Source organism: Pseudonaja textilis, chromosome Z (assembly GCF_049901715.1).
Source record: "Pseudonaja textilis isolate UNSWEBS1 chromosome Z, rPseTex1.2, whole genome shotgun sequence".
In the NCBI taxonomy this organism is placed as follows: domain Eukaryota; kingdom Metazoa; phylum Chordata; class Lepidosauria; order Squamata; family Elapidae; genus Pseudonaja; species Pseudonaja textilis.
This window is the reverse complement of record NC_142008.1, coordinates 10,899,742-10,923,231: the sequence shown is the minus strand read 5'-3', so window position 1 is coordinate 10,923,231 and position 23,490 is coordinate 10,899,742. Positions and strand designations below refer to the sequence as shown.

The 23,490-nt window shown below is 39.8% G+C and overlaps 1 protein-coding gene across 9 annotated transcripts in view; it reads left to right on the top strand.

Annotated features, from left to right (window-relative positions):
• Positions 1-23,490, top strand: part of DIP2C (DIP2 acetate--CoA ligase C (putative)) — a 350,386-nt gene that overhangs the window by 269,720 nt on the left and 57,176 nt on the right. For all 9 annotated transcript variants that reach the window (XR_015740061.1, XR_015740062.1, XM_087916235.1 and 6 more), the window contains 5 exons: positions 701-832; positions 1,477-1,596; positions 2,542-2,739; positions 6,117-6,208; positions 17,893-18,003. Coding sequence is in view for 7 of the 9 variants with exons in the window: in XM_087916235.1 (XP_087772361.1) it covers positions 701-832; positions 1,477-1,596; positions 2,542-2,739; positions 6,117-6,208; positions 17,893-18,003 (653 nt within the window). In the remaining 2 variants the exon portion in view is untranslated. The remainder of the gene's footprint in view (positions 1-700; positions 833-1,476; positions 1,597-2,541; positions 2,740-6,116; positions 6,209-17,892; positions 18,004-23,490) is intronic.

The following is a 23,490-nucleotide window of genomic DNA, read 5'->3' as shown; positions in this document are numbered from 1 at the left end:
GGGCGGTGGCACAACGATTAAGACATTAGGCTTGTTTGCTAGAAAACTGGCCACAATGTTCAAGACACAATTGGGTGAGGTCCCATTACTTGCCTCAACTCCTGCCAAGTTTAAAAGCATGAAAATGCAGGTAGTTAAACAAGCACTGCTTCATTGGGAAAGTTTACTCTGTTCCTTATTTTCATGCTGGCCACATGATGATGGAAGAGTCTCTCAGACAACGCAGGCAGAGAATCGTACGTCCCCTTAAGTTGGTCGTGACTGGAATGGAAATCCTTAAACCTTTTTAACTATGTATACTTAAGCATGCAGCATGTAGCTGATCTAAAGTGCTAGTTTTCAGAATGGGAAAATAAGAATTGTGAGTGTTCCATGTGCCTTGGTGTATAGTCATGCCAGCCACGTGATCATGGACCACAGACTTCAGCATCTTCGGACAATGTTGGCTTCTTCAGCTAGAAAAGCGAGATGAGTGCCACCTCGTAGAGTAGAACACGACTTGGCCGGGGAAACCTTTACCTTTTTTCAACATAAATTTTTGTGGATTACTGGAATCAAAGCTCATCAATGATAAAATTGAATGGAAGAGACTATTTTTAAATTGGCGGCTCTCCTGGAAGGAATTGTACAGCTCCAGAATACTATTCAAAAATTCCTGAATAAATTAATTGGAGACTTTTAACTTTTTTCCTTTTTTCAGAAAATCATTCTGCCCCTCCAGATGTTACCACTTACACCTCCGAACACTCAATACAAGTAGAAAGACCACAAGGTTCAACATCAAGAGCGGCTCCAAAATATGGAAATGCTGAACTTATGGAAACTGGTGATGGTATGTCTAGTAAAAGGGAAGAAGGTAGGCATAGACTCCAGAAAGGAAAGTTTGGCCAGTTAGATAGTGTAGCAGAGGTATTCCTGTTCATTAATATGTACAGGGAAAAGGGCATTAATTAATTGATGTTTAAAAAGTCTTAATTAGCAAGAATTTAAACATCTGCATGAATGAAGACTAGGAAAGTCAAGAAAAAAAAAAGATTGGGATGTTTTGCATCTGTGTAAGTTCAAATAGGATAACCGGTAGCTCCAGAAGTATCCAGAAGAATGAGCCATGGAAGTAAAGTATTAAAATTTGACATAACAGGCCTTACTTGTTCTATGTTTATTTGAAGTAACATTTTTCTTGAAGAGTTAGGACTTCTCCTGGCCATTCTGCTTGAGAAGGGCATTCTTCCATCTGTTTATTTAATCACAGTGAAGTTTAACCAGAGTATTCTTCTCAACTTGTGACTGGTTATTTACCAGCTTGGACAGAGATTTTTCAAAGTATCTCTGCAGGGCTATCAAGTTGCTTCCTGAATACTATTATTTAATCTGATTTTTAAAACTTGAAGTCAGATTAGTATGCTTTTGTTCTCTACCTAGAATTGGTAGACGTAATCGCCCCTTCAATGCTTTTGATGATTTATTTTCCTGCAGGAGTTCCAGTAAGCAGCAGAGTATCTGCTAAAATCCAGCAACTGGTTAATACTCTGAAACGACCCAAGCGTCCACCATTACGAGAGTTCTTTGTGGATGACTTTGAAGAATTACTAGAAGGTGACACAGTTTGACTTCCATGCATGTATTTTGGGAGGGGCTGATAAAATTACTCATTTCTTGTGCCAGAAAAAAAAATGCCCCAGTAAAATTTACTTGGATTCTGTATTTAATTCTGGAGCCCCAATGGTACCATGATTAAAAAGAATAATGTAGGCAAACTCTGCCCATAGCTTGGACTTCAATCCTGAATTCAGGGCTTAATTTGATTCAGCTTTCCTTTCCTCCGGTAAAATGAAAAAGTTTGTTGGGGCAATATGAAAATTATGCTTTTACATTATATACAGAGAACCCTGTAGAGTGCTATGGGGGCTGAATAATATGAATGACTAAATGATATTGCTGTTGCTATTAGATGATGTAGTTATAAACAGCTTCATTGCTACTCACTTCCTTTGTTTAGATTAGTTGGGAAAGAGCATTATTCGTTATTATTTTTTGTAAACTACATTCTTTAACCATGTTGTTCATACATGGCTATCAACTTGAACATCTGGGTATCTATGAAGGATTTTTGAGGGACAAATTGACCTCCAAATTGAAATAGTCACGGTTATTGTAAATATTAAAATGGAAGAAGAAACATGATTGAGAAAGGGCTTTCCAACAATATGTTTTTAAAAATCCAATCATTATTTATTGCAGCATCTCAAATAGTCCTGACAGACCTGTAGGATTATAAGTTTTCTTCAACATGGGTATCTCCAGATTTGTGGAGTTCAACATACAATGTTCTTGACTGTGTTCTCTGGTGAATTCTGGGATTTGATGTCCACACATGTTGACAGTATAAACATTGGGGGAGATCGTGCTGCAGAACCATTCCAAAATGAAATTCAGCATTTCTCTTCTTTTCACATGACCTTTCAAAAATAAATGATTAGTTCTCTTTCTCTTTAGTTTAGTACAGAATTAAATGAAGTAACACCCTCTCACATTTGTAAGTTCAACAACCAGATCCTAATCAACCAAAGCCAGAAGGCGCTCAGATGTTGGCGATGCGTGGGGAGCAGCTGGGTGTGGTTACGAATTGGCCTCCTTCACTTGAAGCAGCCCTGCAACGATGGGGAACAATTTCTCCCAAAGCTCCTTGTTTGACCACTATGGATACCAATGGAAAACCACTATATATTCTCACTTACGGTAAGCAATCATTTTTCCCCCTCTTTTGCGAAAAGAAACATTAGAATGCTGAAAATCATCTCCTGTTTTTAATTGTTAAATATTAGTAGTTTGAAAAGATTCAAATGTGAGTAGATAAATAGTATGAAAATAACAGCGCATTCTGTGCATCTTGATGTACAGTCATGCTGACCACATAACCATGGAATTGTTTTTGGAAAATACAGACTCCCTCAGCTAAGAAATGGAGAGTAGCACTTCCCCCTAAAATTGGACACAACTGAACTGGGAAACTTTTATCTTTACCTTTAAATATGATCATTTCATAATTTCCTCAGCAAATTATAGGGGCTCAGCTTGACTGAACTGAATGAAACCCCTTGAAGAGAATATTTAACAGAGAAGGTTGTAACTAAATGGTTGAGTTCATGTTTGAAATGAATAGTGGTAGCTCAGTACTCATTGTTAATTGGTTCCGGCAGATGCGATGACCACCAAAAATGATAATTACCAACAATTCCCATTAGGAATAATGTAATGAATCACAAGACTGCTGACACCATCAAATTCTAGTTTGAGTACCAAGACCAAGTTTTAATGTGAAAATGTATAGAGTATCTAATTTGATGAGTTTCAGTTGAGTTCCAAGATACCACTGAATTTTTATGGTCAAGTGAGTCATCTCCCTTTGTAATAATAACAGGAATAAAAATCAGGGGAACCAATTGGTTTAGAGTTGATAGCTATCAGCAGAAATAATAATTTGATCAATACTGCCAATTCCATACTTCCTTGAAGATGACATCTTCTTGTGCATGTAGCATTAACAGCGTTTATTTATCAGATTTTTTTTTGCCCTAGAAAAGGTCAAATTTCAGGTGTCCTTGATTTTTTGAAGAAGAGAAATATTGCATTTGCATATTCCTTACATAATGTTTTCTGTTTATATATTTCAATTCAGAAATAATTTAAGGGGGATATTTTGCACCAGTCCTAAAATAATTCCCTTTCTTCCTCTGCGTAGTATATGTTTCATCATTCTCAGTCTGAGATGTACACCTACACATTCTGGTTGTGTAGCAGCCCATGAATTCAGGAGCCTGTGTCAGGAGGGTGTGATGCAAAGTGATTCAGACTAAAACAACACACCCACCTTTCAATGCTGTTTGATATTAGTGGGGCATACTTGCATACAATGCTGCCTTATAATATCTATTTCTGTACATTGTTAAGGGTGTGAGAACACTTAGTTATTGCAGTGTCTACACTGTGGGGAGTATATTGTGATGCTGAAAGAAATGTACAATTATTTGCAGCTGGTTTTTGTCAAAATTCTGAACTGATACGCATAAATTTGGATACGCATAAATTTGGTAAGACTATTCTGGCTTGCTGTGGCTAAGTTAGTAGTGTGTGGTGCTGAAAATCCTATTGTTCATGATATAATCCTAATTTTGTGGTTTGTTTTTCTGTCGGCATACCTCTCTGCCACAAGGTGACAGCTTTCACACCCAACATATTCATGACAAGAAAATTGCCAAGTTTTATAGAAGTATTTGTACCCATGTTTTTCAATGTCCCCTTTCCCTGCTCATACTTATTAATTAAACAGATTTATTCAGGGATGTATCCAATGGATTTTAGTGGCATCTTCTGCATAGGGTAGTAAAACTATGCCCACTTCAGAAATGGTTTGGAAGGAATGCTTTTGCCCTCACCAAAACATGGAAAAAAGTCAGGTTGCTCAAACTAATAGCAGAGAAATGCTTATATACACACGAGATACAAATCACTTCTTCTGAATCATGTTCAATGTGTCTTTAGCCGTAATAAATACAAATAAGGAAGTAGCCTTCAAACAGTATTTTTCCCTTTATTCTTCATTTCAGAGATAGTAAATCAAAAAGTAAAGCTTTCATTTTCAGTAAGCTACAAACAGGCAATTGTTGCTTGTTTCAGATAAAAATATGTATGAATTTGGTATGGAAATGCATGTAAATTTTCAATAAAAAGCTTTGTCTATGCAAGCGACATTCAGTTACAAATATCAGCAAGATCACATTGCACATAAAGAAAAGGAATATAGTTGGCTGAACAAATGGAAGATAGATAAATTTGTGATTTTTGGCATGGTTCACAAGCATACTTGACTAGTTAATCAAAGTACTGGTAGTCCTCAACTTAGGACCACAATATATCCTGGAATTGATGTGTAGGTCATGATGGTTGTAACTCAAGGTACTTGACTGACCAATCTGATTTTATGTCCTTTTTTGTGGCAGACATAAAGCAAGCATAGTGATTATAGAGCAAATATGGAGATCTTATACAATTGCTGAAATCTCATGAAGTTTAACATCTCTGCCCTATGCATTCTTTTCCTGAAGTCTTATGAAAATTCAGGCACTTAAAAAATGTTTAATTCTGCTAATCAATTGACATCTTTTGTGATCACAGATACCACCATTGCTCACCTTATGCTGAGCCATCGTTCTGCCATAAAATATGTTTTGTGTAAAGCTGCTTGTTTGTCTTTTGATATACTTTCCTTGAATGTATTTCTGTATATGCTTATATCATTATTCTGTATTTTAATTAAATCGGTGGGATTCAAAATGGATTGCTTTCTTGTTTGTTTCCAAATTCCTTGCTTGCAAGTGCTTGATTTTTATTTTATATTTTTTGTCATGTGCTCTGTCATTAATTACTGCAAATAAAAAGATTCATCTAGATTGCAATTACGAAGAAATGCAGTAATAGCTTTTTTTTCATTTGCCTATCTGAACCTTCATAATTGGCTTAAAGATTCTGATCAGAGCTGCAAGTGACTAATGGCTTCGTTATAGCCTTCTTTGAATGTGGGCCAAACATTGCCAGCACTCAAAATGATATGAGCACAATTGGTGAAAAACATTTTTCTCTGTGTTAAATCACATGGATATACAGCTTGTAGTATAGTTTGTTCAGAAAAAGTTGACATTGATTATGCTCTATATAAGTAGCCATGAAACTGTCAGGATGAACATTTCAAAGAACAAAAATCAACTTTCCCAGGCATATTGAAACATATCTGACTTATTTGTGCAACTACTAGTTGTATACTGTAATACCAAGGGAAACCCCTCCTGAACACTTGTTAAAAGATAGAAGTATGGTCGTAATATAGTTCATATTTTTACTGTTTGAGCAGAGTATTGTTCTTTGCTTAGAGTTTTATTTAACAAGGTAGACTTGTGCAAGTTTGGGGAAAGATTTGGACAAGATCCAAGAAGGCAGATTATCTTTTGGATCTGTTTTTATGTTCATTTGAAGCTCCAATAAATAGCATTTTGTATTTTGAACCATTCTAAAACTTAAATATTCCATGTCATATTTATACTACTTTCCCTTTTGATTAGGTAAACTTTGGACCCGTAGTATGAAAGTTGCTTATAACATACTGCATAAATTGGGCACAAAGCAGGAACCGATGGTGCGGCCAGGGGACAGGGTAAGTAACTCTGGTATCAGTGCCTGGCTTTGTACTTTCTTGCATAGATTCTTAAAATCCCCAAAGTTGAGATGGTCTAGTGTTTGAATAGCTTATTCATTCATCATGGCTTATATTGTTGTGTTTCCCTTCTATAAACCGGAGTGCACAACATCTATCCAAGAGTCATACTACATCTTTTGATTGATATAATGGCTGTATTCTCCCAAAAGGGGAGGAAAGGCAACACTAAGTTTACCTTGATGTACTGTAATTAAATGAACTAAATACTGTGAATATGATTCTTTCTCCATATGTCCATTTCAGTTCTCACATTGTATTACAATTTCACAACAACCTTCAAAGAGGCTGTAGGAACTTTCAATAATCTGATGGAGACTTGAGACAACAGTGTGTATATCTGAATTTCAAACAATTTCATCCTAATATTTTTTTTCAGATTAAAAAATAGTTATTAGGTTGAAAACAGTTTATTTATAATAGCCTATTTATGGTTAAAATTGTATGACTCTCTTTCAAAACAGAGGCTGTACTTGTCACAATGGCTTGCTTATACAAAGAGCATTAAAGCATGCTTGTCATGGAGATGAATTCAGTTTTGGAAATGAGACTGTATGCCTGTGTATTCTGGGAAATTCTAGAAACAAAAGAGTTTTTGTGAAAAGGTCAGGCTTGAACAAGGGAATACTGCTAGCTAATTAATAAGATGTTCAGTGTAATCAGTTAAAAATATTCCCATTTAAAAGCAGTAACTGTTGGCATTAGAACATAACTGCTTCAAGTAGGGGAGGCTACCATGAACTGGTATTGAGGTGTGTATGAGTATGGGGCAATTTTCTTGTGTGGTTTCATCCTAAGAAGAGGGATACACCTTTATTCCTAAGATAAAAGAATTTTGAACAATTGCATGTCCTGTGAAATATATTGTTGTTTATCACCTCTAAGTGTTTTTAAAGACCAACTCCATCTCCGTACTTCTTTCAAGAGATATGACTCGTTTACGTATTTCCCTCCAGATATGTCTCCATCTACATATTTCCCACAAGAGATATGCCTCCATCCCTATCCTTTCTTGAGATATGCCATCATGTTGTATTATAGAACCCTGTTCCTTATTCTATCTTTTCACAAGCACTTAACTGTCTCTCTGAACTCCACTGGGTTGAAGAAGAATTTTCAACATTCTTCCAATTTCATTGCCAAACATATCTTTATCCTTTCAGCCATCCTCTTTCTCCCAATCTCTGTTGCGGTTTTCTTTTTTCGCACTTCATTTCTGGTATTTTATTTGGGTTTGTTCAGATCCCTTTCTTGTTCATCCAAATCACTGTGATAGCAACATTTCATGAATTCCTTTCTACTTTTTATTTACATACCTAGTGGTTTCTTTCCCCCATGAAGCTGCTACTTCCTCTCATCAACATTAAAGTTGAATCCTCAGTCAGAAAGTCAAGTATTTACCACAAAGTGGGGAGGCTGGAGCCTTGAGATCTGTCAAGAAATACAGAACGGAAATAATGCTTCTCTGTTCTGACAACCACACTCTGTTTTTGTGCTACTGGGAGTTGTGCGTTTTCCCCCCTCAGTATTCTAGGGAGTTGCCCTGTTCACATTATGTACAATTCCCTATGTTCAAATATGTCCTCCTGGAATTTGTCAAGTCTGGTGCTCAGTTTTCAAGTAGTCTCAGCTCCTTCTTCAGTTGAATTTGCATAAGAATTCTCATTATTACTCAGCATTGAAAAATTCTATTATGAAAATGATAGCTTCTGTTGAAGAAGATGCTTCATTTTTATTGCTTCTCTTTTCTGAAAAATGGAAAGGAGCTACAGTCTGAACAAAGTGAGAAGGAATAAAGCATAAAACTGAAGAGGCGTTTAAAAAAACTCAAAATAATCTACTTTCCACTTGTTTAGCAGAAGCTGGGTCTGTCGTTAATACCAGAGAATGTTAATGAAACTCCACATAAACAAATTTAAACTTTTAAACTGTACTTCGGGGAGTGCTTCCCTAAATGGTGGCAAGTGAATCTCCCAAATGAATGAAAAGAAATAACTTACATTAAATTAGTGGATTTTTGTATATATTCTCTGGTTTTAACCTCTTCCTAATTGCCTCTTGATCTTCTCTGCCTTCCCTTCACTAATAAGATTTTCCCCATCCCTTTTCTTGTCTTAAACTGCTCAATTTCAGAGGCTCCTTATGTCAATTCAAGCCCTACAGAAATGATTTCTTTCTTTCTTTTCATAAGTGATGGTGAAAAATTAAACTAAAAAGACTATGGGCAGATGTTGAATTTAAATCATTGTCTGTTTTGGCATTTGGCTAAAGTGTCTACAGAATCTTCCTTCTTGATTTATGACAGTTCTTAAGACTCTAAATCATATCCACAACGGGCAGCACATAGAATAAATAAATCAAGGAAAGTTATGAAATTGATGTTACAGCTAGATATTTTCTTTCTCTGTGCCTTGTGCGCTCTCAGATTGTGGTGTATGTTGGTATTTATTCATTTTACATTTACTTAAAACTTGAAACACTCAGAATTGTTAGGTTAGCCTCTAGAGTATTATGAGGAAATTATAGCATGTATATCTCACACCAAGGTATAGAGAGAGGTTTAAATTTTTCTATGTTCATGAATCCTAGTATAGAATTTTGCTCCTTTCTTTGACTATGTATGAAATTGTTTAAGCAACTTTTCCATTTATGGACAAGAATATTACACTAACCTGATCAGTGTACAAATCTTTTCACATTCTAAAGACTCCTCAAAAGTTGCCACAGTAGTGAAATAAAGTAACAGATGAAGATCCATGCTTTGTATGAACCTTTACATGGGTAGGGAGTAGCAAGGAGGCAGTGGGTGAAAGCAACCTCAGAATCAGAATGACAATTTAATGAGTAGCATTTAGCCATGACCTCAAAAGAAAGATCTTGCAGCTGAGTTCTCCAGAAAATTGATTGCAGAAAATAGCTCTATCAGGTTCGTTATTTGAGACTGATTATTCCAAAGATGGCCATCTCTGTATGTAAGCGTGATTGTGTAAGGTTTTATCCTCTTTCGCTTTTAAGCTTTCTTATTGTCATGTGAAATGAAATTGAATGTCCAAAGAGGAGGAAGAAATGCAGTTTGAAAGTGATCAACAGGAACCAGAGAAATAAGATATAATGTTTCTTTCTCATCTTTTAATGGCGAAAAGGCAATAAAAGAGATTTGCAACCAGGAAAACACAGCCCTTCTCCAGCATGCCGATTGGAGAATTCACACACGGGTTGACACATGCCTTTCTGCCTAGAGACTGAGTCCTTAATCTTTGCCACGCCTCTCCATCAATGGTCAGGACCCAGTTATGACTCAGTCTTGGCCCGTAGAGACTTGGTAAAGATTTGGCTTAGGAGTTTGGACAGAAAAACATTGCAAGCATCCACATCAGGTTTGAAAGGGACCCAGGCAATAGGCTTCCCAGCAAGGTGCTCTCAGCCCGCTATCACCAAAATTGATTAATTGCAAAGCCGGATCCATGGCTTTTATTCTAATCTACCCACTGCCATTACCAGCAGCCTTATTTTGGATCAATAATCATGGGGCATTGGAGTTTGGGCTGTCTCCACCCACTGGAATATCTCCCAAGTGCTTCACAGCCACGGCCAATAACAGCGCTCAGAACGCGCAAAACGGCTCACCTAAGTAACTCAGGCGACGACGCCTGCACCACATCACTTTACAGTTGATTGAGGGATTCAGCTTAACCAGCCAGCCTAAACTCATCTGAGTGCATTTTAGCGTGATCCTCTGCCATGACTCTGTGTGTGTGTGAGTGAGTGAGTGTACAGTCTACCCTAATTTTCTGTTTCCTCTAGCAGCAGAGGGAATTTCTGTTCCCTCTATCAGCAGAGGAATTTCAAAGGGAAGATTTCCCCCCCTTTTTTTATGGCTTCCGACATTACTGAGCCTTAGCTCAAGGATAGGGCCCAGGATCCAGAGGCCACCTTTACTCCTACTGTGGTGGAGCTCAACCCAATACACAGACAGGGACCTGAGCTGTATGAGGAAATTAAGATTTCAAGCCATTTCGCATGGTGTGGCCATCAGCCTGCAGATGAGGCCATCCTTCTTCCTTAGCCTCTGAGCCTTCAATGCAGGCCATCCATCACTACCAGTTCCCTTTGGAGGCACTTAGGTCCCAGGGGTCAGTATCACCTGCCCATTCCTCTAGGACAGAGGTCTCATTCTCATGGCCCACGGGCCAATTGCGGCCCGCAGGACGATATCCTGTGGCCCCAACCGTGATATGAAAGTATAATATTAGTGCCGCCTTCGCTAATTGTTTTTTTAACAATGTTTTTTGTGGAATCCCTTAAGCGGCCCAGCCTCACCCAGACTCTGCCTCCAGCGGGCCCCAGGTGAATTGGGTTTGAGACACCTGCTCTAGGAGCAGACATCAGTGCTAGAAGATGAGGATCAGAGGGAACAGGGGTTCACTGGCCTATTCAGTCCAGCACTCTTTAAGTCCCTGCTTCATAAGGCCAGAACTACTGCCCAGATAGGTTCAGAGCTCTCAACTCCAATAGAACCATTGGATAACCAGGGCCCAAACAACATGGTGTTTTCTGGACCCACCATAACTCAGCAGGATATTCCTTGTCCTAGGCTGTTCCTCACTGTAGTTCAGAGACAATGGGTATAGCCAGGTATCTTTCCCATCCCAGGGGAAATGATAAAAATTATTTCATATGAATTCTATCCTCTCTGAGGCACTTGCGTTCTCTACAGTAGATGAGCTATTGACCTCCTTGGTCTCTTCCATCACTGTGCCAGGGGACATAGTGGAGACTTTGAAAGTTGAAGATAGGAAGGCAGAATTAAATTTCCATAGAATCCATCAGGCCAATGCATGAGCAGTTAAGGCAGCTATGGCCACTTCCTTCTTCACCAGAACCTCCTTACTCTGGCTCCACCAGTTGCAGATGAGAGTCCCACCTGAGGAGATTCGGATGCACCAGGATATTAACAAGCTGGTGGCAGCCACTGAATTCATGGCTGATTCATCCCTGCATGCAGCCCATTTTTCCTCCAGGGCTGTCGCCTCCAATGTGACCTCTCGACACTTGCTATGGCTATGCCAATGGCACGTGGATGCTAGAACAAAATGGAGGCTCGCCTCCTCTCTTTATAAGGGAAACTTGTTCTTCAGGGGAGGCTTTGAACCCCTTCCTTGTGGAGAACAAGGAGAAACGCAAGGTCTTGTCATCCCTGACCAGGCGAGCAGAAAGGTGGGCTTCCCCATATGTCTGCAGGCAGTCCTTTTGCCTGGTGGGCTCTGGCCTTGACTTCAGCCACTTCCGAAGCTCCTACTCTCCTAGATCTGACCACCAAACAGACAGATCAGGGTTTAGAAACAGGCCTAGACAACAATTCTAGGCCAAGCATTCCTGTCATGGCTCAGGAGGCCATCCCTTTTACTGTTCCAAGTGATTGCTAGGACCCTTCTCCCATTGGCGGGCATCTGGCTCTATTTGTGAATCAGTGGGAAAACATCATCACTGATTCTTGCTCCTGAATACAGTAAGATTTGGCCTCACTTTAAAATTTTCCTCCACACTTCCGAGACATTTCACCCTCCAAAAACCTCATCAAGAGAGGCCTTGCACATGCACCAGGACCTTTTCAGGGACCTGTCTCAGAGATTCGGCCATCCTGTGCTGGACTTGTTCACCATCCTGGCAAACTCACAACTGCCCAGATTTTTCTCCAGATTTCCAACACTGGGAACAGAAGGGATCAACACCCTTCGCAGTCCATGGCCTTCCTTTCTCTTCCCCTCATTCTGGGGGTGATCCAGAAGGTTCTACTAGAAAGAGCAGAAATCCTATTACTCGCTCTCCATTGGCCCAGATGGCCATGGTACACAGACCTGGTGAGCCTATCAGTATCCCATCCTTGGAGATTCCTCAGAAAAGGATCTCCCTCAGCCAGGGAGTCTTGGAACATCCAGATGTCAGTGGCTCCACTTGACAATCTGGCACTTGAGAGGAGTCTCCTGAGAAATGAAACCTTCTCAAGGAAGGTGATATAGACAATCCAGGCTTCCAGGAGGCCTTCCACTAACAGAATTTATGACTACCTGGAAGGCATTTTGCAGATGGTATGCTAGGAAGGGCATAGACCCCACTGCAGTATCTATTCTACAGATCCTGCACTTCTTACAGGAGGTACTGGACAAGGGGTTATCCCCTAGTACTATTCACAGACAAGTGACTGCTTTGTCCATGGTGCTAATTTATGGAGACTTGGACTCCTTTATCCACCATCCGGTGATGCATACTTTCATCAGAGATGCGGATAATTTAAAACCACCTGTAGTATACAGTTATCCCACCTGGGATCTGTCTAAAGTTCTACAGGCCCTCACTTCGGCACCTTTCGAGCCACTTCAGACTTCTAGTCTGTATTATCTGACATTCAAAGTGACCATCACTTCGGCCAGGCAAATATCAGAACTGGCAGCTCTCTCTGTCAGAGAGGATCATTGCATTTTTCATACAAAGAGGGTGGTTCTATGGCTAGATCCCTCCTTCATCCCCAAAGTAAACTCCTGGTTCTATAAGGCCCAGGAAATAATGCTATTGGACTTCTGCCCTGTTTCATCCCCTGCTCAGGAACACAGGTGGCACACTTTGGATGTAAGGAGGGCGCTCCACATATACATCAAAAGAACATCATCTCATCGTAGAACAGAGGCCCTCTTCATGTCATTTCAACCATCTTTTACGGGTATCAAGGTCACTTAATCGACCATAGGCCATTGGATAAGGGTGTGCATAGCCAAGGTTTATGAGACTCAGGCTCTCCCAGTACCCAGATGAGTAACCGCCCATTCTAAACGAAGTGCAGCTACTACAGCTGCGTGGGCAACACAGGCTGCTATTGTGAACATCTGTAGGGCAGCGACATGGTCCTCTTCATCTCCTTTCATAAGGCGCTACAAATTGAACAACTTCGCTTTGCCTGAAATGGCCTTTGGCGTACATAGCCAAGGTTTATGAAGCTCCGGCTCTCCCAGTACCCAGATGACTAACCGCCCATTCTACAAGAAGTGCAACTACTACAGCTGCGTGGGCAATACAGGCCGCTATTGTGGACATCTGTAGGGCAGCGACATGGTCCACTCCATCTCCTTTCATAAGGCGCTAGAAATTGGACACCTTCGCTTTGCCTGAAGTGGCCTTTGGCATGCATAGCCAAGGTTTATGAAGCTCAGGCTCTCCCAGTACCCAGATAAATTACCACCATTCTGCAAGAAGTGCAGCTACTACAGCTGCGTGGGCAACGCAGGCCGCTATTGTGGACATCTGTAGGGCAGCGACATGGTCCTCTTCATCTCCTTTCATAAGGCGCTACAAATTGAACAACTTTGCTTTGCCTGAAATGGCCTTTGGCGTACATAGCCAAGGTTTATGAAGCGCCGGCTCTCCCAGTACCCAGATAAGTTACCACCCATTCTGCAAGAAATGCAGCTATTACAGCGGTGTGGGCAATGCAGGCCGCTATTGTGGACATCTGTAGGGCAGCGACATGGTCCTCTCCATCTCCTTTCATAAGGCGCTAGAAATTGGACACCTTCGCTTTGCCTGAAGTGGCCTTTGGCGTACATAGCCAAGGTTTATGAAGCTCCGGCTCTCCCAGTACCCAGATAAGTTACCACCCATTCTACAAGAAGTGCAACTACTACAGCTGCGTGGACAATGCGGGCCGCTATTGTGGACATCTGTAGGGCAGCGACATGGTCCTCTCCATCTCCTTTCATAAGGCGCTAGAAATTGGACACCTTCGCTTTGCCTGAAATGGCCTTTGGCGTACATAGCCAAGGTTTATGAAGCTCCGGCTCTCCCAGTACCCAGATAAGTTACCACCCATTCTGCAAGAAGTGCAGCTATTACAGCGGTGTGGGCAATGCAGGCCGCTATTGTGGACATCTGTAGGGCAGCGACATGGTCCTCTCCATCTCCTTTCATAAGGCGCTAGAAATTGGACACCTTCGCTTTGCCTGAAGTGGCCTTTGGCGTACATAGCCAAGGTTTATGAAGCTCCGGCTCTCCCAGTACCCAGATGACTAACCGCCCATTCTACAAGAAGTGCAACTACTACAGCTGCGTGGGCAATACAGGCCGCTATTGTGGACATCTGTAGGGCAGCGACATGGTCCACTCCATCTCCTTTCATAAGGCGCTACAAATTGGACACCTTCGCTTTGCCTGAAGTGGCCTTTGGCGTACATAGCCAAGGTTTATGAAGCTCTGGCTCTCCCAGTACCCAGATAAATTACCACCATTCTGCAAGAAGTGCAGCTACTACAGCTGCGTGGGCAACGCGGGCCACTAGTGTGGACATCTGTAGGGCAGCGACATGGTCCTCTCCATCTCCTTTCATAAGGCGCTAGAAATTGGACACCTTCGCTTTGCCTGAAGTGACCTTTGGCGTACATAGCCAAGGTTTATGAAGCTCTGGCTCTCCCAGTACCCAGATGACTAACCGCCCATTCTACAAGAAGTGCAACTACTACAGCTGCGTGGGCAATACAGGCCGCTATTGTGGACATCTGTAGGGCAGCGACATGGTCCACTCCATCTCCTTTCATAAGGCGCTAGAAATTGGACACCTTCGCTTTGCCTGAATTGGCCTTTGGCATGCATAGCCAAGGTTTATGAAGCTCAGGCTCTCCCAGTACCCAGATAAATTACCACCATTCTGCAAGAAGTGCAGCTACTACAGCTGCGTGGGCAACGCAGGCCGCTATTGTGGACATCTGTAGGGCAGCGACATGGTCCTCTCCATCTCCTTTCATAAGGCGCTAGAAATTGAACAACTTCGCTTTGCCTGAAATGGCCTTTGGCGTACATAGCCAAGGTTTATGAAGCTCCGGCTCTCCCAGTACCCAGATAAGTTACCACCCATTCTGCAAGAAGTGCAGCTATTACAGCGGTGTGGGCAACGCAGGCCGCTATTGTGGACATCTGTAGGGCAGCGACATGGTCCTCTCCATCTCCTTTCATAAGGCGCTAGAAATTGGACACCTTCGCTTTGCCTGAAGTGGCCTTTGGCGTACATAGCCAAGGTTTATGATGCTCCGGCTCTCCCAGTACCCAGATGACTAACCGCCCATTCTACAAGAAGTGCAACTACTACAGCTGCGTGGGCAACGCGGGCCACTATTGTGGACATCTGTAGGGCATTGACATGGTCCTCTCCATCTCCTTTCATAAGGCGCTAGAAATTGGACACTTTCGCTTTGCCTGAAGTGGCCTTTGGCGTACATAGCCAAGGTTTATGAAGCTCAGGCTCTCCCAGTACCCAGATAAGTTACCACCCATTCTGCAAGAAGTGCAGCTATTACAGCGGTGTGGGCAATGCAGGCCGCTATTGTGGACATCTGTAGGGCAGCGACATGGTCCTCTCCATCTCCTTTCATAAGGCGCTAGAAATTGGACACCTTCGCTTTGCCTGAAGTGGCCTTTGGCGTACATAGCCAAGGTTTATGAAGCTCCGGCTCTCCCAGTACCCAGATGACTAACCGCTCATTCTACAAGAAGTGCAACTACTACAGCTGCGTGGGCAACGCGGGCCACTATTGTGGACATCTGTAGGGCAGCGACATGGTCCTCTCCATCTCCTTTCATAAGGCGCTAGAAATTGGACACTTTCGCTTTGCCTGAAGTGGCCTTTGGCGTACATAGCCAAGGTTTATGAAGCTCAGGCTCTCCCAGTACCCAGATAAGTTACCGCCCATTCTGCAAGAAGTGAATTAAAACTGTATTCAGTCCAGGGAAGCAGGACAAGAGTATAGAGCCATAGGACGTTTGTTTCTTTGTTCTCCCAATTTTACTCTGGTCTTTCAGGATCAGCCGCATCCCAATATATTTATTATCAATACTTATAGCCCTAATTATCCTTCAGCATTAAAAAAAAACTCCTGGACATTTCCCTTTGCTCTATCTAACAGGTATTGCAAGGCAAAAGGTTAATTGCATTCTCTGTTCCACAAATACAGAGAAATATTCCTGCAGACCAAAAGTTGGCCTGCTGTGCAACAGAGTTTTGTGTTTAGGCTCTCAATTTCTGCATCAGTGATTGAATCAAAGCTGGGCTATGAAATATTTTGTTTGTAAACATTTCTAGAAGCCTATTTTAAACATTGTCATTTCATATAAGGTCAACTTGAACTTTTGCACTAAATACCAATGAAGCTTTGTTGATGCCTTTCTTAATAAATAAAAAACCTGTAATAACTTCCAACACTTTAAAACTGATCAAACCACTTTGCACAATTGCGGTCTCAATTTTTTTGGGCGGGGTGGTGGAGTGGGGGAAACCTACACTTTGTTCCTTACCCAGAGACAGTTAATCATATCCAAGCCTTGTTGGCATTAATGGAGCTTATATCAGCAATGACTGAATTATCCTATACACTAACAGGTATTAAGGCATAACTTTTTCTAGATAAAGGCAAACTATTATTTGAAGTTATGAATGACTAGCCTCAATTGTTCATTAAGTAGTGTATAAAATTACAAATATGTATAATTCTGGATTTTGTTTTGTGTACTTTTATAATTTTATAATGCATATAAGATGAAACTGAAATGGCTTATACTTAGACTGACTTAAAAATTAATTTATGTCTCAGTTTCTCAGTAGAAATAGGTTTGAAATAAGGATTTACATATATTTCATTTTAAGTTCCAATTAATTTTAAGTAGGACTACCTAGAAGCTGCTCAGTAAGAGCAGGTAGCACAAAAACTATTAAAAGATCTTTAAAGGATCATTCCTGCTAGAAACAATTTGGCTTCATAAGATCCCATTCCTTTGGTTACCATTATTAGTCCCCCTAGAGTGGTTTACTCTGTAAAGGGATACATAAATAATGCTGATGTTGTTGAACTACAGTTTACTTATTTATCACATTGGTATATCACATATTACCCAAAAGCCACCCTGCATCAATAAACAAGTATCCAATCAATAAGAAGGAATTAATAATAAGCATAGAGATGAAAATAGCAAATAACTTCAATACCAAAACGTTAAATACTGGATACAGATACAGATTTACAGAGTTGGAAGGGACCTTGTAGGTCATAAATCCAATTTTTTAAAAAGTCTATGGTGTCATGAAAATTCAAGAGATAGAATGAAATATAACCATGCTATTTTGGAAGGCCAAAATGTAAAAATACGTGGGTTTTTTTTAAAAAAATACTTAAATTGAATTTAGTTTGCTGGGGGAATCCAGCAAGGGAAGGAATTAGGCACTAAGGGCCATCACTAAGAATGCTCTGTTTCTGGTAACTGCTGGGCAGACTTCCTTCCAGGATGAACACCCAGAAGTTCTTTAGTTAAAGATCATAGCCACCTTAGCACAAATGATAGAAGCCCTAGCTATTCTTGAGTACAGACTACAGAGTGATACCAGTTGCTTGATATCAGATTCCAAGAACCAAGAAAGACACACGAGTTACTTCTGTGCCTAGTCCTGCATGCTATTCACCTGTAGTTGGTTGCTTTAGTTGGTAAGATGTCTATTTGCAGTGCTATAGAAGCATTCTGCAAAATGTATTTACATCTACAGGTATTATTAATTGTTTACTTTCCTTCCCCCTGCCCTTTTTTTTTTTTTACAGGTAGCCCTTGTTTTTCCCAACAATGATCCCGCAGCTTTTATGGTAGCATTTTATGGCTGCCTTCTTGCAGAAGTTGTTCCTGTTCCTATTGAAGTGCCACTTACCAGAAAGGTAAGAGAAATAAGTTTCCAGATATCTTAGCAGGAATTAATGTCAGATCTCAGGACATAATCTTTGAGCATTTCAGAAGGAAGTGAAAAATGACATGGCACTGTTGCTTTAATGTATTTATGAAAGTATAACATATTTATTATACGTTGTCAGATTATGTATACCATCTGTGTATACATGTTCTGATGACTTTGCCGTAACTTGATTGGGAAGCTAAAATGGGCTTACTTTTTAAATATTATTTTAGAACAGGTTATAAATTATAGGTGTAGCTGAATGCTAAATAGAATTTGACCAGCATTGAAAAGAATCTGTTTTTTTTAGGCTTCAGTCCCCCAGTTCCCTAAGGAATTATTTTTGCATGCAAAAATAAAAAGATTGGTTGCATGTGGAACCATGAAACCCAAGAGAAAGCTTTGAGCTATATTTTTCAATGAGTTGAAACTTAACCTTAAGCCACATTGAAGAAAAGTGCAGAGAAGGTGAGGGAGCTCACCACCAATTACACCATTATTTTTGATGGACAGGATTGTCCAAGGTGCCATGTTTTACAAGGGTTCTCCTTTTCTACTATGGCATGGCCCTGAAAGGGCACCATGAATAATAACTGCTTAGAATTCTTACAAAAATAGCTATAAAATGATTATCTAGAAAGGTCTAAATTTATTTGCATTTAGGTGAATAAAATTCAAGCAGTGCCGATACTACAAAAACTAAGCTCCCTGAACTTGGCAGGAATTATCTTGCTCTTATCACTCTGGGCTATTTCCTATATAGGCAATTTATTCTTTAAAAATTAGATTTGATTGGGAACTAGAGCATCAAACTTTGCTTTATATGACTAGGATTCTTATAGAGCTAGTCCAGTGGAATTAAGAGTGGTGACAAGCCTGTTTCCTCAATTTGTAAGCTGATGGATGTTCTTTTCGGAGCAGACTTTGAGCCAGCTGCATAATTAATACATTTTTGGGTGATAGAGATGTCCATTATGAATTTCTGAGGTGGTCCAAAAGACATCTATGGCTTTAGAGACTATCAGCATTGTTTGGGTTCAGTTAAAAAAAGAATGCTTCTGTTATGATTTTCAAAGAATTACAGGCGGCCTGATGATCAAAATAATGATAAACGCATTTTTGAAAACAGGAAATATTAAGAACAGTTGAAATAAGTAAATGATTGAAAACTGTTGGCAGTTGCATTGCTAAAAATAGTTTCTGACCATATTTTGGGTGCATATTAATTAAGTTGAAGGTCTTTCTTTATAATTTAAACTACAATGAAATGTCATATATTGATTTGGGGATTTAATAGCCCAACAAGAAGAGAAAAATCCCTTATTTCTTTTCTTAGGAAGTTCAAGTTTTCTGTGCATTGGCATGTTGGCTAGGAATAACCTGCGTATATCTGGTCCTATAAGGAGATTTACCATAGAGTAAAATGCAAAAGCTTAAGATGTGATCAGTGAATCATGCTTTTAGCAAATAATTTACTGGGGAGGCTTAAATATACGTTTTAGATAGCCCCGTCCAAAAAATCTAGTTGATGATATAGGCAGGATTGTGGACCAAGGGCCATTAATGCAACAAGTCACGCCCTCTTGCTGCTTTGATTAGTAATCTTCTGGCATTTGGAGCCATGTGTATGTCACAAACATACAGAAAAGTGGTTGGACTTCCAATCCTGGAAATCTACTTATGTCTCTCAGACCTCACTTGCCTCCCCTTGCAAACCTACCACTGGCTACATGTCGTTCATGCCATTCCCTTTGCATTCCCTAATTTATCTGAGATTAAAGCATTTCAATTCAGCAAAAGTAACAGGGCAGTTTGCAGAATTGGGAATGGTTTTCAAGTGGGAATAGGAGCCAGTCCCTTCCTCCCTTTAAACATATGGCATGTCCCACCTAGTGAAGTCACAATGGAATATCAGGTGCCTTACGTCTAGCAGTTTAAAAGCATGCAAACAGATTAATAGGTCCCACTTTGGTGGGAAGATAACAGTGTTCCATGTGCCTTTGGTATACTGCCATGCTGGCCACATGACTAAAGAACATGTCTTCAGACATAACTGGATAGGAAAACTTTGTTATCTTTGCCCTTGCTTTATACATAGCAATTTAGCAAGAATCATTTTCTAACACAGTGCTTGCTAAAGCTGGTTAAATTACCCAAAATTGGATAAAAGTGGCTTTTCTTTGGGAAATGGGTTTGTGTATCATTATAAAATCACATTAGGGACATTTAAATAAGGATTTTTTGGTAAGCAGTTTTGGATAATGGAGGAAAGTATTTGGGAAGCACTGATATAACAGTTTCAGAGAAATGACACCTATTACATTTCTCCCTTTCCTTCCCTTCTCCTTGTACAAAAATTATGTAAGGCCTTTCTGCATTGGACAACTAGCTGCTAAGTTTTTCATCACACTTTTATTTTACGTATAGTTGAAAAGATACCACAATAAGCTAGTGACTCTTTCAAAAGCATGCTAAAAGCATTTTGTAATTTGCTCTAGCTAAAATTCTTGCCAAGATTAATTTTTGTAAAAAAAAAAATCATTTGTGTAAACAAGCATCATGTTTACACAGAATTTACTGAAAAGGAACTTGAGGCAATTGTGTCTTTTAAAAAAGAGAAATGGCAGCAAGGGCCCAAGACTCTGGTTAATTAAAACACTTGTAACTGGGTTTTATATATAGCAGGTGCTGGAGGACAACCAATAATATAGGCAGGGTTGTATTATACATTTGGTTACCCTTACCTATGCGGCTCGAATTTTACCAGATTGCTTGAAAGTTCTGCCATTTAATTTTTCACACTTGAGCCCTTAATTCTTCTCTTGTCCCTCAGTTGTTCAAACTCTCCATAATCTTCTTGCATGCCTCAAAAATGTATGAGTAAAAATCATCCATCAAATAAAACTATAGTGGGAAAGAGTTGAATGAATGGTGTGGAATAATTTCATGTGGTTTTGATTAATGTGATTCCTAAAATAAGGATGAAGAACCCAAGAACACTTGCCTGGAGAAATTCTCAACGTGTACTTTCTCCATCTGCAGAGAACTTCAGAACTGAATACAGATTTTATGGGAGAATCCAGCCCTTTCTAACTCACTGGTTATTCTACCCACAAGACTTTCAACGCATAGTGGTTTTCTTATATCAGCTACTGGGAAAGCAGGCAATGTTCAGTATGCTATTTTAAAAACTCTTCTTTTGTATTGCTGTGTAACATGCCTGAAATAAGTGACACCCAAAGTCTTTCTTTAGAATAGGCATGTTAAAGGAATTCAAACATTATCTTCCTGTAGAGGCACCGTGGCTTAGTGACTTAGGTCTGTGGTCCGAGTCCTAACACCACATGATGGAGTGAGTTCCCATCATTTGCCTCAGCTCCTGCCAACTAGCAGTTCAAAAGTATGTAAATGGAAGCTTATAAATCAGGTATTTTAGTGAGAAGGTAAAAACATTCCACGTTTTGATGTATGCTTTGCAATGCAGCATGATGTCATGCTGGTCAATTGACTTGGAAACAGCATTGGCTTAATGGCCTGAAGAAAGGACTTGGATACCAACCTCTGAAGTTGGCTACAATTAGCAGGGTAAAACTCGCAGGGACTTCTTTACCTTTCCCTTTCCATCTTGTATCAAGGAGCTTCTATAACACCTTATTCAACTGTACACCTTTATTCCCGCTCATAAAAATATGGCCAGATCCGAGTGGTGGGTTATATTAAACTTATTGATTAGGGAATAGCATGTTTTAGAGATGTGTAGACATTTCAATTTTCCACTCTGAGCCTTCTCTAGTGAACAATAACTTAGATGCTTGGCAAAAACTTATTCTAATTTTTTATCTTCTTTCCAACCACTCTTGCTACACCTTCCTTTTTTCCCTCAGCTCAAGGAAAGCAGGCCTTCTGATCTCTTTGACTTTACTTCCCATGAGTTTCGGTTAACATGACTAGTGATGTAGAATCTCTACTTACTTGGGAGATTGTCCTTAACCTACCCTGAGTCTCTTTTTAAAACACGCTTTCCCATCTTACACATCTGTGAATATCAGCCCTAAGAATTCCTCAGCCAATATGACAGTTGAGAACCTAGAGAACTGATGTCCATGTATTTTTAAGGCATCCAGGTTGGGCAAATATGCTTACTGCATCTGTCTCCTTCATCCCAGCTCCTGAAGTATCTTTATGACTCTTGCTATCCTCTGTCTGCTATTTTCACTTCCTTCTTTCACAATAGCTATCTATTTCACTACTGTTTTGTAGAAATATATGTATAAATCTCCCTCAAATGCTAATATTTTGGAGTGATTGATTTTCTCAAAGTTATATCCTATCCTTAGATATCATTAGGCTTATAGGAGTTAATCTGAGGACACAAATAGCCTTTAGGAGCTCATCTTTCAGTTTGAAATGTATGTATGTGGCATGGTCACAAAGTTCTTTAATCTTGAGAGTTTTATACTATTTTCCTCACTCTGACCCTTGTCTTAGAATGGGTCCTTTCCTAGGAGTATGGCAATGAAGTTCCTAAAAATTCATCTATCTGATAAATGCATCACAAGACAAGAATCCCTTACATATGTATGATATTAAGCAGCTGAAAAACTTGAGATATTGCGATATGTAATAACTGTCCTCCACTTGTTTCTTTTCGAGCTAGGTTCTGTAAAGCTACGCAGAGTAGTATGTTTTAAAATGGACTTTGCCCATGTTTATATGAACTAGCTTTCTGTTTTAGAGAAAGTTGAATAATCTTTTGGATAACAGATAGCATTCCAAAAAAAAGTATCACACAACCACATTTTAAAGAAACCATATCATTTTTGCCCCCCAAGAACATTCATTTGTGCTTTATCTCTTCTCCCCTCTTCCTATCTCTTCTCTCAAAATGAGATAAACACAACAAAATGCATCACATCTGTTGGTTTTCATGGACATTCTCCTATAATTGCTCAGATGTTGCATTAGCTCTATATGGCAGAGAAACTCTGTGGAAAAGTAGGGTGGGGGGTTGACTTTCCTTCTCTGTAATTAAAACCTGGCCAGCGGCTGAATAACAATAAAAATACTGGCAAGGAAAGGCAAACTCCTCCCTCCTTTAATTTCTTAGCTTGCCATCATTTCCAAAATATTTTCTGTAACATCCATTAACAGCCCATTCATGCATTTTTGCTAGATTGCTTTTTTGAGAAACATATAGAAAACAGAAGCAGTGAAAGAAAATCTGTAGATGTGCTAAATATTATTTATTAATTTAAGCATGCATATATATTTGCATTATACTATTAGACTACAGATGTCAGGACAGAGTGTAAATTGGACCCAGAGAAGACTGTTGAGAGTGTATATTGGCCTAAGGAATATTATTTTATGTATATGGATATTTCTTTGTCTTATTTCTGTGTTATTTCCTTTTTCACTTCAAGCTATACAAAGAAAGCACATGCACTGTTTTATTTGAAGCAAGCTCTCTCAC